The 14,561-nt window shown below is 40.6% G+C and overlaps 1 protein-coding gene across 1 annotated transcript; it reads left to right on the top strand.

Annotated features, from left to right (window-relative positions):
* Positions 1-7,977: 7,977 nt before the first annotated feature.
* Positions 7,978-11,003, top strand: LOC147490463 (putative LRR receptor-like serine/threonine-protein kinase At3g47570). The gene is made up of 2 exons (XM_086569189.1): positions 7,978-10,159; positions 10,328-11,003. Exons 1-2 carry the CDS (start codon positions 8,302-8,304, stop codon positions 10,714-10,716), a joined length of 2,247 nt encoding a protein of 748 aa, XP_086425315.1. The 5' UTR covers positions 7,978-8,301; the 3' UTR covers positions 10,717-11,003.
* The last annotated feature ends 3,558 nt before the right edge of the window (positions 11,004-14,561 follow it).

The raw sequence follows: 14,561 nt of genomic DNA, 5'->3' as shown, positions 1-14,561 counted from the left end.
TTGATGACATGGTTGTAAAATCCAAGCACGTTGATGGCGATCACATCTCGAATTTACAATCGGGTTTTTTTGACAGGATTTTAATTCAACATGCGGCTAAATCCTTTGAAATGTGCTTTCGGACCGATATCGGGAAAATTTCTAGGGTATTTGATGACTCGCCGAGGCATCGGCTAACCCGTAACAGATCCGATCCATTCAATCCATGCCCCTCCAAAACAAAAAAGGAGATTCAAAAATGTATGCGTTTAGCAAAGACTAAATCGCTTTCATCTCTAAATACTTTCGGACCGGTGTCATCCTTTTTTCAGACGTTAAAAGACTCAGCAAAGTGGAATGATGATTGTGAAAATGCCTTTCAATCAATTAAGAACTACCTTGTCGCACCACCAATCTTGGCCAGCCCAGATACAGGGCAACCTGTTGGAGCTTACTTGGCCGCTACAGATATCTGGCAAAAAGTGCCTCGTTTCATCGATGGAGAAGACGGTCGTCCAATCTTCTTCATTAGTAAAACACTAACGGGGGCGGAAAGCAGATATTCGAGAATTGAAAAAATTGCTCTAGCCTTGGTTCATGCTGCCAGACGCCTCAAGCCATATTTCCAAGGAAGACTGATCAAAGTGTACACGGAATATCCTCTACGCAAAGTTTTTCCGGCGCCCGTGAATCAAGTAGACTCGCTGAATGGGACATCTACTTAAGTGCTTATAGCATCAATTTTGAACCTCGCGATTTCAGAAAAGGGTCATGCACTTGCATCCCTAATGGCAGATTTCCTATCGACGATTTTGTCCCCGAAGTCAACCAAGACAGCAGTATCTATAGTGAAACGGCTATAGTTGGGGGCGAGGAAGCCCTGCCAAAGCATACTGACCCTTCATCCGATTCATGGATTGTTTACACGGATGGCTCACACAACAACCGCCTCGATTAGGATGTTTTTTTCAAGCCGATAAGTCAACCATTGATTTCGCCGTTTTGGGTTCAAGGCCTCCAATAATGTAGCAGAATATGAAGCTGTCATGTACGCAATGCGCACAGCTTTGGACTTAGGAGTTCGAAAATTACAAATTTTCACTGACTCACGGTTGGTGGCAGGGCAATTCTCAGGCTCTTTTGAAGCCCGAGACGATAAAATGGTAGCATACCTACACCTAATTCACAGACTTGCTCACCAGTTTGAAACCATCCAGATTATACAAAGGCCTCGGAATGATGTTCGACATGCAGACGCTTTAGCATATCTATCCGCAGCAGTAGACATTGATGGACCAAGACAAGTTAACGTTGATTTCCATCAAGACCCGAGCATTGACTTGTCCTTAGAACAACTCACAGACATCTACATCAACGCGTGTTGCTTTTTCAGTATGGATAGGGAACATCTACCATCGGACATTAATATTGTCAATACGAGGAAAAGGAAGTATGATATTCCCCCTACAAGACAAGCCCCTGAAGACGCTTCCTTTAAAGATGGAAACATGACTCTTCAAGAAAATGATGCGCACTCGCTCTATACCGAAAGTAACGATCAAGGTGACGAATTTTAAATTACAGAAGATCCCGACAACTTCACTTACCCAAATATCGCGGGCGTACATCGACGACATGACACCGTCATTGCATTTCTACGAATGGCATAGTCCCCGCAGAAAGCCCAAGATCGCAGATAACGCCAAAAGAGACTCATGGAAGTTTATACTGTGATCTTCATCCACGTGAACTCGCAATTGTACAGAAAGGTAATTCATTGTCTCCTATGCCGAGGTGTCTCACAACACAGAAGGAAGGAACAGCCGCGGCTACAAGAAATTCATGGGGATATGCGGAAATCATTCGGTGGTCGGTTTGGCTCATAAGGCAATGACGCTAAAGGATATTGGTGGCCTCATATGCAATTGGATGAAAAACATTTCCCGCACATGTATTCCTTTGTCGTAAACACTATCATTTGGGTACTCTTCCACCTAATCGAGCTACACCCGATTTTTCACCATGGCCATTTGCAAAATGGGGTTTAGACATCATTGGGCCCCTACCTAGAGCTCCGTGGAATGTTCGCTTTCTCCTCATAGCTACTGATTATTTTACCAAGTGGGCGAAGTACAACCTTTGGTGCACATACAAGCTTCGGACGCCGACGGTTCCTATGGAAGGATATAATTTGCCGATTTGGTATCCCCTCACCGAGCTAATATCGACAATGGAAAGCAATTTGATGCAGAAGAAATACAATGTGCTTTGTGCTAGTCTCCATATTCAAAGACAATTTTTCTGCACCCTATCACCCCAAGCAAATGGGGGGCCGGGCGACAAATAAATCCATCTTAGCAATCCTCAAACGCCGACTAACAGGCTAAAGGCAAGTGGACAAGGGAGTTACCAGCCGTTCTATGGGCGATAGAACAACTCCAAAGCCGACAGAATGTCACCATTTAACCCGGGCGATGGAGCGCGGCGGTATTACCCACGGAAATTTTGTCGAGACGACCGCGACCGCTGCCTTTAAATGATGGTCATAATGACTAATTAGTAGCTCATTCAAAGGCCAATCTAGATGAAGTGCGCGAGGAAAGTATTGCTCGCCTCCTCCATTACCAAGCCGCAATGAAGAAGCTAATATGACAAGAAGCTTCGCTTTGAAAGTTTTTCATCCAGCGACCGGGTCTTGTGTAGACAATCAAAGATCATCGAGGAAGGAAGCTAGGCTAAAACTGGGAAGGACCTCTTATCATTGACCGTGATCGCCTCTAAGGGCGATATTTCTTTTCAAGACAATTTCGAACCCTCTCCCAAAACCATGGAATGCGCTCCATCTTAGGCGCTTTTATCATTAAATTGGTTTCCCATTAGTACAAATTGGTAGCTTGAGTGACAGCTCCTTAGTGTTTGTCCATGAGACGGACTAGCTATGTTGTTTCAAATTTCAAATCATCAATAAAATTTCATTCTTCCATATTTGACTTCCATTCAAAGAAGACACGCACGCTGTATATAAATTCCTCAAAAGCAATGTACAAAGAAAGCACTCTAGTTCACCACCACCACCTTAGTTAGGTGAGGTTGGTATTTAACCTACACAAATTCAAAGTCGTGGAGTTTTCGTTTGCAAAACCTTACTCCACGCGATCAAAAGTCGTAGAGTTTTGCGTTTGCAAAACCTTACTCCACGATCAAAAAGTCGCGGAGTTTGAGTTTGCAAAACCTTACTCCACGCGATCAAAAGTCGTGGAGTTTGGCGTTTGCAAAACCTTACTTCACGCGATCAAAAAGTCGTGGAGTTTGCGTTTGCAAAACCTTACTCCACGATCAAAAGTCGCGGAGTTTTGCGCTTGCAAAACCTTACTCCACGCGATCAAAAGTCGCGGAGTTTGCGCTTGCAAAACCTTACTCCACGATCAAAAAGTCGTGGAGTTTGCGCTTGCAAAACCTTACTCCACGCGATCAAAAAAGTCGCGGAGTTGGCGTTTGCAAAACCTTACTCCACGATCAAAAAGTTGTGGAGTTTGTGTTTGCAAAACCTTACTCCACGCATCACAAAGTCGCGGAGTTTGCGTCCGCAACACCTTACTCCACGATCAAGAAGCCACGGGACTTGCATATGCAATATCTTGACCCACGCACCGAGAAAATCATGGGGTTAGCATTTACAATACCTTACCCCACTCATCACAAATCACATAGCAATCAAGCGGGAATGACTATATAAATGCAAACCGGTTTATCGTGGTCTATCAACAAAATGAAATTTCTGTTTCCCAAATTTTACATTATCACCTAGGTGTTCTTCAAGATAAAAGAGGTTGTGCACGCATCGACACTTAATTCAAAGCATTCTAAGTTAAGTACCTTAACTAAGTTATTCGCATGGCATCGCAGAAATTGTGACCACATTGTTTCATTCTTTTATAGTAATATGATGTCTATTCTTCGCCGTGAAGGAACTAATTCCATCCCAAGAAAGAGGGGGTGTATGTACCAATCGCATGACTTGTACCCTACGAGCGACAATCATTGGGTACCACTATAAGAGCCGCCACTAATGAGGCGGGCTTGCTAGCCCGCCATCGCGGGCAGCCCCGCTTTGTCTACTAATGTGGCATTCGGCATGCCCTCTATGAAGCAATGACACGCCCACTAATATGACACCCAAGTCATATATATAGCGTGTCCGAGATATGTCAAGGGATTTTTCCATATGAAGCTTTAGGAAAGATTTCATACAAAGAGGGAAATATCTCGGCCAAATAAGGAAAGGGTATTTTTTAGCAATAAGATTCCTATAAATACCCAACAATCATTTCAAAAACAAAGAACTACGTGCATTTTGAGACTTGATTCCAGAGAACAATTTGATAACGAGGCAGCCATTGGTGATACAGTCTCTCTCACTCCATATCAACCTCTCCAACAAGATCATTAGTGTGTTTGCGTGAGTTCTCACCCAAACAGGCTTTATTGCTAGAATATAAAGAAAACACTTTTTCGCACTCCTAACTACTTAGTGATTCTGTTATTCTATCTACAAAGAAGTTGTTACTGGTGAAATTAGATTCCTCTAAGATAGGTTGGGTTCCATATAGGGGTGTAAAATGGGCCGGGCTGGCCCAGCCCCCTTATGCTATGAGGGTCGGGCCTGTGAGGGCCAACACTTGAATTATACAGCCCTTGCCCTCACCTCAGCCCTCTTTAGAAAACTGTGGGCCGGGCCTGAGGGCCGGGTCTATGGGCCGGGCTGTACAACTTGTCAATTATTCAAAACTCTTGAATACAACTTGTTTAGACTTCATTAACATATTTGGTTTTTATCAGATTTCATTAACTAATTAACATATTCATTACAAAAATTCTTGAAAACCTATCAAATTTCATTAACATATACAATAGAATATATAAATATATTCTATGGGATAGAGATATATCCATATAATACCAGATCCTATAGAATATATTCACATATTCTAACAATATATTCATTACAAGAGAGAGAACCTCCATCAAGGACATTATAATGCATAACTAAGGGTATTATATCGTAATTTTGTTTAGAAAATCTAAATATCAATGAGGGCCTTAATACGGGCTTTGTGAGGGCTTTAGAGGGTCGGGCCGAGGGCCGCCCTCATGTTTCCATATCTAGGCCCTTACCCTCCCCTCAAAACATGAGGGTCGGGCCGGCCCTGCCCTCAAATTGCATGCGGGCTTAAATTTGAGGGCTTTTTTTGTCTATGGGCCGGGTCGGGTCGGGCGGGCCGAGGGCTTGAGGGCCGTTTTTACACCCCTAGTTCCATATATATTAGATAAGTATGGAGTGAGAATACCTAGCTTTTAAGATCCTAAGTTCAAGATGGTTACTATTATGCTATCAAGGTCGTAATCTTATTCCCTGCCAATCTTATTAGTGGATTGACCACATGAACTCGGTCGATAATGCCCCAGAATCCCTATGCATCAGCTATCAGTCACGTACATACATCCACGTAGTCTTATTGTAGGCAGAAAGCATGGAAACATACATCCACGTAGAAATTCAGTTATAAGACAATCAGAACATACAAAATAACAACCAGAAGGAAAAATTGTACTTCCATTATTTCAAAGTAAAACATGTGAATTCATAACTGAGGCAAAAGCTAGATTATTGAATAACAAAAGACACCCATCGTGGCAATCGCAAAAGAAAACTCCCTCAAGGTCGACTTAAAGTCTCTGGCCGCCAACAACATGGTCCCGCCCCGCAAATTATATACAAAGTAAGGTACAATTTTGATGTGTTTGTACAAGTGAATGCTTACACGCAGCCAGGTTGTAATATATAATGATAGGAAATAAACAATAATGCAAGGAGTTGAGGCGCAAGATTGGGCATCAACATCTCTCGACTCATCATTGCCAAGTATATATAACCCGAGCTTCTAATGAAAGCATGTGGATTTCTATATTTGAACAAAACTATCCACTTTGCGCACTTTTGAGGCGTGTATCATAGTTTTTCTTGATTGGTAAAGTGTATGATAGTGATGCAAGGCATTTGGAAAAACTTAAAATTTTCAATCGAATGAGTTGAACGGTCACAAATAACGCACTGAACTCGATGAACTTCCTTCGAATCAATTGAAATTCACAAAAAAATTACTTGAAAATTGAAAGGCATCCAAGACATGTTGATTCCACTAATAGAATACGAAGATATGAGAGATAAACAAAATAAAACACTTCTCTAAACAAATTTTCATTAATCAATAAGCTAATTTTTGTGTTACTCTGAGCCATATATATAGGCTTCAAAACACTCCAAAACATAAATAGAAACATCCAAAAAAACCCCTAAATTGATACTACTACCTTAAAGGACTTAAAACTACTTAAAACACTTCAAAAACAACTTTGGAAACATCTAAAAACACCCTCGAATCCTAAATAACGAAAATACATAAAATAAGTAATTTCTAAAGTAAAAAAAAAAATCCATATGGACTAATATTTTGAATTCCATAAATTTCATTGATCTTGACTTGCATCGATAGTTCTTGAAAGACATTTTACATTCGCTTTCAATCTAACAAAGTTATTGTCTTTGGTAAAAGACATTTTTCTCGATAATTATGCTAATCAATCTCAAAATAAAAATTGACAATTTAAATAAATTATTTACAAGGTAAGATGATGGAAAAGGGCATTACAATATCGTCCTCGAATAGGATGGCCGCCACCGCCACCACCGCCATAAAAGGAACTACCATCACCACCACTGCCAACGTCATGGTAGCATGGTATACAGATAAGTATAAAAAGTAAGAAGACACAAAACAACCAAAAAGTTCGGTTGAAGAAACCATGTCGAAAATTTGTCACATGTGAAATCTTCATGGCCAAATATCAAAAAATTGAATGGCGAAATCTAAACACTCCTCAGTTATCACCACTCAAAGTTCCAAGGGACTTAAGTCAGAGGATATGGGACTTTGAAACATACCCTCTTGACACGCAAGAGTGCAAAACGGTCTGGACTTCGGGAGACTTATCCGATCCTATTAAGCGGAAATGTGACACACTTGACTATAGAAAGCAATTGAAGCCTCAAGCACTGCGTGTAAAACTATTGAGAACCGACTTGTCCAATCGTTTAAATGACAGTCAGTTTGGGAAATGTTGACACGCTTGACTCTAGAGAGCGGCTGTGTCTAAAATATTAAATATTCCAAGTGGAAAGTGGAAACTAACCAAAAAATTTGAAGTCAATAATTTGCATCGGTCTAGGTGCAGACATATAGTAGCCAATATTTCATAATTTTCAATTGTAAAATAAACCCCTCGACAACATTTTGTTTGGATCAATTACGTGTTTAATAATGTGAAATAATCATGGTTTCCAACTTTCTATGCTTTTGCATGTTTTGGTACTTAATTCATTAAATTTCAACAAAACCGATATTTTAGAATGCAAAAGAGGTCGAAATATTGTTTGTACTTAAAGACCATTTGTTATAGTCCAAGAGAAGCCCACCAAAAGTTCAAAAAGGTCCAAGCCAAACACTATGGTATTTTAATTGCAATTGACCATGGAGACAACGGTCAAGATATGTTGACTTGGACGGGTGTGAAAATGTGTGTGTGTGTGTGTGGTGGGGGGGGGGGGGGAGTTTTATGTAGACTTTTAACCAGCCTCGACGAAGACCTACGGTTCTTTAATTGGCAAGACAATTAAATAGGCCAGGAAAACTTCAGAGACTGTTTTTGGATCATTCAGACTTTCACCTTGTTCATTCACAACTGACCAGATGCAATTTCTACCCTTTCTTTCTTTTATAGCATTGAAGAAGTAAGCATTACACCTGTCGCCAAATACTAACCAGTCACAGTCAGTCTTTTGTTTCAGATCAACCTGCTCCATCTTTGAGAGTTCGATATATTTGGTTCTTGTCTGCTTCTCAAGTTGAGCAATTTGAGCATTATGAGGGTCAGCTTGGAGTTTGAGTTGCAATTTGTGCATGGACTCTCTTGTTTCTTGTATCTGCTCATGAAATTTTGAAAACTTTTCCTTGGACCATCCTTTAAGAGCTTTTTTGAGTGCTCTTAACTTAGAATATAAAATAAACACTGGAGTTCCATAAAATTGCTGGTTCCACACCGAAGTGAGTAAATCATGGAAGTTAGAATGCATAAACCAAATGTTGTAAGGTTCCTTCATGCCTTTACAACCTTTCAAACTTGGGTCTTTTCTCAGTTGTTGAGAACCAACTAGAGGGAAGCCTTCCTCCCAATATTGGCCTTACTCTTCCTAGCATCCAAGAGATGTACTTGGGAATAAACAAGTTCACAGGCCTTGTACCAGTTTCATTATCCAACGCTACAACACTGGAATCTATCGCACTTTACAAAAATGGTTTCACTGGTCCAGTTCCAATGGATTTAGGAAAATTGAAAAGTCTTCGCAACCTCTATTTGTACGAAAATCAACTGGGAAGCGAGGGGGGCAATGATTTGGAATTCATAACTTCTCTAACCAATTGTAGCAATTTAGAAGGGGTAGCATTTTCCAAAATTTTGCTTAAAGGTCCATTACCAGAATCAATGTCTAATTTGTCCAGAAACCTCACCAATTTTGATGCAGGAGATAATCAAATATATGGTAGTATTCCAGTAGGAATTGAAAACTTGTTGAACATAGAAAGAATCCATCTATCCGACAACTATCTTACCGGCACCATCCCTGCAGTTATAGGAAAGCTCAGCAAACTACAATATATATATCTACAAGGGAATATGTTTTCAGGCCAAATTCCAACTTCTCTTGGTATTTTGAGTGAATTAACAGAACTCCAATTAGGTGATAACAATTTCAGTGGAAGCATACCACCTTCTCTTGCAATGTGTCAAAAGTTAGTCCTATTAAATCTTTCTCATAATAACCTCAATGGTACAATACCCAAAGAAGTTATTGGTCTGTCCTCCCTCACAGTTTCTTTAAATTTGGATCAAAATGCCCTTACTGGTCCTCTACCAGCAGAAGTAGGTAACCTGACCGATCTTGAAACGCTGTCAGTTTCTGGAAACAGATTGTCCGGTGACCTTCCAAAATCACTGGGTAATTGTTTGACTTTGAAGAGCCTTTACATGGATGGAAATTTCTTTCAAGGAAGTGTTCCGAAGTCATTAAGCTCTTTAAGAGGCCTTGAATATTTTGATCTTTCTCGTAACAATTTGTCAGGGGAGATTCCTGAATTCTTAGGGGGATTCCCTCTCCTCAAGCTGAATTTATCATTTAACCAGTTTGAAGGTCAGGTACCGGGCAATGGGGTTTTTAGAAATACAAGTTTGTTTTCGCTGGATGGAAATAAAAACTTGTGTGGTGGTATTGTAGATTTGAATCTGCCTCCATGCACCCAAAAGTCAAAGAAGAAGTCTTTTCCTATCAAAGTGGTTGTCTATGTGATTGTTGGGAGTGTATGTTTTCTTTTGTTACTGTGTTTTGTCCTTCTGTGTTGCCGAAGAAAACTGTCCCAAAAGCCGAAATCTCCATCAACATTGTTCAGTGAACAGTTTAAGAGGCTCACTTATGCAGAGCTCCTTAGAGCGACAAATGGATTCTCTCCTGAGAATTTGATTGGCGTTGGGAGTTATGGATCGGTGTTTAAAGGAATTCTTGAAGAACTCGACAAAGTAGTTGCAGTGAAGGTCTTCAATCTTCAACAAAAAGGAGCTTCAGCGAGTTTCCTAACTGAATGCAATGCCATGAGAAATCTTCGCCATCGAAATCTTCTTAGGATCATAACATCTTGCTCAAGTATTGATTTTCATGGAAATAACTTCAAAGCTCTTGTTTTAGACTTTATGCCTAATGGGAGTTTAGAGGAGTTGCTACACCCAAGAGCAGATAGAAAAGAGCCTAAGTTTAGAAATTTAAACTTCACTGAGTGTGTAACTATAGCCATAGATGTTGCTTCTGCACTTGAATATCTTCATCACAATTTCCAACCCACAATTGTTCATTGTGATCTAAAGCCAAGCAATATTTTCCTCGATGATGACATGACTGCTCGTGTAGCTGATTTTGGAATAGCAAAGATTTACTCGGCCACTTTGTATAATTCTGAAGATAATTTAGCCAGCACTGTCGTACTCAAAGGATCAATTGGTTATGTTGCTCCAGGTAAATGGGAACTTTAATTTTCATTCATTGATAAGCCTTGAACTATATTATTGTATCAGAATTGGTTTTCATAAAGCGTTATCATAACTTAATTGATGGACAAAAATAAATGAGTATTTATCAGACTTGATTTCATTGTTTATACTCACATTGATAATTAATATGCAGAGTATGGTATGGGTGGTCTAGTGTCGACGCAGGGAGATGTCTACAGCTATGGAATATTGTTGCTAGAGATGTTTACAAGGAAAAAACCAACAGACGACATGTTTGTAGACGGACTTAGCCTGCACAAGTACGCCGAACTGGCTTTGCCTAATCAAGTTGTCGAAATTGTCGATCCAAATGTGCTTGTTGAAGAAAATGATAAATTACCTGACATTGCAGAAGCGATTAGTACATGTGACAGACTCAAGGACTGTTTGATTTCAATGATAAGACTCGGAGTCACATGCTCTGCTGACTCACCTGCAGAACGCATGAACATGAAAGAAGTCATCAGTGAATTGCATCGGATCCGGGATTATAATCAAGGCCGGTGTCGAGCCATTGAGTGACAAGTTGGTCGACTCTTTGTCAAATTACTTTTCCTGTTCTTGTTCACGTTGGTCGAATAGTTCCTTGTATGTGTAGCTAAATAATGGCCATTTCTTGTTGTAGCCGTGGTTTGATGCCATGAAACAAATAAAGTAATAAGCTTAATCAGCACGCTGTTGGTCTAATACTAGAACTATTGTAACAGTGAGCTGATAAGAAGCTAGATCAACTAATGAGTTTGCTCTAAGTTGAATCATGTTCTAGATGTATAGTACTTATTACGTTAATTCACTCTTAGTTGAATTCATTATCTCTTGATAGTTTAAGAGTGGAACAAATCTGTACTCTAATATATTGCTTCACCATTATTTGATAGTAGGAATATTGATTTAATTAAGTGTTTGTTAGATTAGGTATTAGTGTTTATGCATTAATATTTAGTTTAGAAAATTTGTATTTATCACCTACTTATATTATTCCAAATAAACTTTGGGGGCATCAGGGGTAAAGTATGCCGAATAGTATGCAAGACAGTTCAAACAATAAGCTAATAAGCTACTTAATTACTGCCATAAACGAACAAAACGTCTAGTGCATAAGCATAATGTAAATGCAGAAGTAAGTGAGCAACAAAGCTCAATAAGTATGCAAGCAACGAAGGTCAAGGTTCTTCGTGTTGGCTGGCTGCTATGATCGTTTTGTGGCTCTCATGTAACATTATAGAGGTTGAATAGCATGAGAAGGTGCAAGAATTTCTTTTTCCTCGGGAAGTTAAGTTGTCTCGAGGGGTGGCAGCGCCTGTTGGCGCTTATTTTTTGGATTTTATAATATCATTACCTTGATCAATTCCAAGCAGACTTACGGGCTGCAAACAGAGTGTATAAGGTTGAGAACTTGGTCAATATGGTATTTTTACAAATGTGGCTATGGAAGCACTTCCCAATATATGCACCTGAGCTTGCCTTGTTTCCTCGAACACTAAGGAGTGGCTCGACTGGCATTGATGACTAGAAGGTAAAGAAGGCTTGTGCTGCTACCTATCCTTGCTCTTTGAAATGGGTCTCAGTAAAAAGACATTTGAGGGTAACACTGTCTATATTGATGACTTGGAGTATGCTGTCTTCAAGCCATATTTATTTGCGCTAATGGACAGGGGTGAGAGATATAATTACTTTTGAGTGAAGTGCCTGGTGAAATGGCATTCCTAGACTCTTTAGGCAATGTGACTTTTGATGACGATGTGCACATATTGTGTGCTCTTCCTGGCTATCTCCCTATGCCAGTGAAGGATGGGTTAGAGTATTTTGCATATCTATTGAGTTAAGTCAGCGAGCAGGGTGCATAATCCCCTTAGTCAATTAATCAGCCAATAGGCGAGGAATCTAATTCCATAGGGATTGAATACGGAGCTTGGCGGAGATTTCTTGTTTTTTTTCTTCTGTCTGTTAGCCATAGCTTGCAAGGGGCTTCCTGTGGGTTCAGTGGAGGCAGCATCCGTACGGCTACTTGGTTCAGCCTAACTTCCTTCCGTGGTTAGAGCAGGGGAAGAGGAATTCGTGGACAGTGCAACCGCTCGTTCTGAGCGAAAGAAGGCATCAGCCACTTAGGTACAGAAGAGCAAAAGCTTCTCTGTTAGCACGGGCCTATCAGCTCTTCCTTAATACAATTGTTTCTTTTCTTCTGTCTGTTAGCCATAGCTTGCAAAGGGCTTCCTGTGGGTTCATTGGAGGCAGCATCCAAATCTTTATGGATGGTGGCCAACTTCTGAGAATCCAGATTCCAGGGCTTGCTTAAAGCTCGCCGATAGGCAGCAATAGTTTCATAAAAATCCGCTTGCTTCCACAGACTTGGGAGAAACTCTACAGATTTGTGAAGTATCTCCTGCAACTTGCAGTCCTCAACAAAACTCTCTGGCAGACCACTGGGCAGTGCGGCTTCAACTGTGTCATCTGGAATTCCTTCACTTCTAACCTGAAAGAAAAACTTTTTCAACCAAACACGGCTCTTTGAGAACATCTTGAGTCTCCATTCTCTCAGTAATTAGTTCCTCTGAACATTTTACTCCGATTCTAATTAAGGCACTCAGACACTCCTCGTTATCCCTTGAGCGAGACCGAAATCGAGGCTACCAATTAACTTGAGAGCCCCTTGGCTGAAGCATCCTCTTACGTTGTTGAACACCGAAGCTGAAACCTTCTCTTTCTTTTTCTGTACCTCTATCGCCCTCCATCAATCCTTCATCTGTCTCCTTGTTTTCATGTCTGTCTCCTTCTGATTCTACATCTCTTTCCTTTTTCCTATCTTTAGACTCCCTATCACCGGCTTTCCAGCCATCATGTTCTTTTTGCCTCCTCTGTTCCACTGCAGGATTTTCCAACTCAGGTGTTCTAATAGATCCATCTGCCGATTCCTTCTCATTGTGTAAACCCTCTTTCTCTATCCCATTCAATGTTTCCTTCTTAATATGATTCTTCTCCCTCTCCTTTGGTCGCTCTTTCTCTTTCTGAACGTCCTTTCTATCTCTCTCCCACCTCTCTGATTCTCTTTCTTCCCTAGTTATTTCTCTGTGTTCACTACTACTATTACCTAATGGAAGGTTGCTTTGCCGATCAATTCTGTCCTTGTCCCTTTCTCCCCAATCTCTGTGTTTCTCACCTTTCTTTCAACTTATCATCACTTTGAAGACAAATTCGTTCTCCTCGTCCGCATGTGCTTCTAGATAACCCCGTTCTTCGATTGTTGAAGAATCCCTACCAATCTCACTTGTTCCTTGAGTAGTACTTCGGGAGTTACACCATGTATCGATACCATGGGTTGTTGCTTCAGGATATCGTTTCCCTCTATGTTGTTCCCTAGGATCCTTCCAGTTCAAAGGACTATTTCCAGCATTATAAGCATCCTTATCGATCTTAACATCGCCCTTAAATTCCATATGAGATTTCCTGTCATGTTTTACTTCTTTACTATCATCCTCTCTACTTTCTATTCTCACGCCTTTACCACTTTGAGGCTCAACCCTTGACTCGGCATACATGTCCCTAGTTTCACCCTTGAAATCTCTGTTATCTACTTTGGGATCCCTACTGTCCTTATAATCTCTTGATTCCACCCTGTTTTCGGAAGTACAATGATGGTCTACATATGACTTTCATTGGATAGCATGTGCATATCTGCGATGTCCAACACCCGTATCCAGAGATGATGTAGTTGGAGAAAGGGATTGTCATAACCTTTATTCTGCTTGGTCGAGTGATGACGGATAAGGACAGCTTCAACTTGGATGTCCCAAAGAACATTAGCATTATCGTGCCTCTGTAGCTAACATATATGGGACAGGCAACAACAGAGAATTCACCTATAAAACACCATCAGTAATGCATTTGTCTACCACTGATTTGGATAAGCTTCTCTATACTTTGTGTCTTCTCCCATCAGGCACTGTCGTGCAGCATTGCTTGCGCGCCTGTTCTGAACCCTCTTCGTTTGGTGTTTCTTTCTTCCGCAACATGGAAGCCAGAGTACGCTTCTTCTCTTTCAGAAATGAAGCACTCTCAGTTGCTGCTCCCAATGTTTCAGAATATGAGGTTGATGTTATAGCAGATTCATGCAGCACTGATTCATTGTGCTCGCAAACTTTTGCAAGCTAGCTTTGCATGTTTGGATGTATTCTTATCACTTTTCCTCTTTGCTTCATCTCTGTCTCTCTCCCGCACATTCTTTACAACCTGTTTTGGGAACACCGGGATGATCAATGAGAGAACCACTCTTTACTAAAACAGAGAAAATAATAAAAATGATCAATTCTTCCGCAACATGGAAGCCAGAGTACGCTTCTTCTCTTTCGGAAATTAATGAAGCTCTCTCA

The sequence above is a fragment of the Coptis chinensis genome, chromosome 6 (genome assembly GCF_015680905.1).
Source record: "Coptis chinensis isolate HL-2020 chromosome 6, ASM1568090v1, whole genome shotgun sequence".
In the NCBI taxonomy this organism is placed as follows: Eukaryota; Viridiplantae; Streptophyta; class Magnoliopsida; order Ranunculales; family Ranunculaceae; genus Coptis; species Coptis chinensis.
This window is presented reverse-complemented; position numbering and strand designations above follow the sequence as displayed.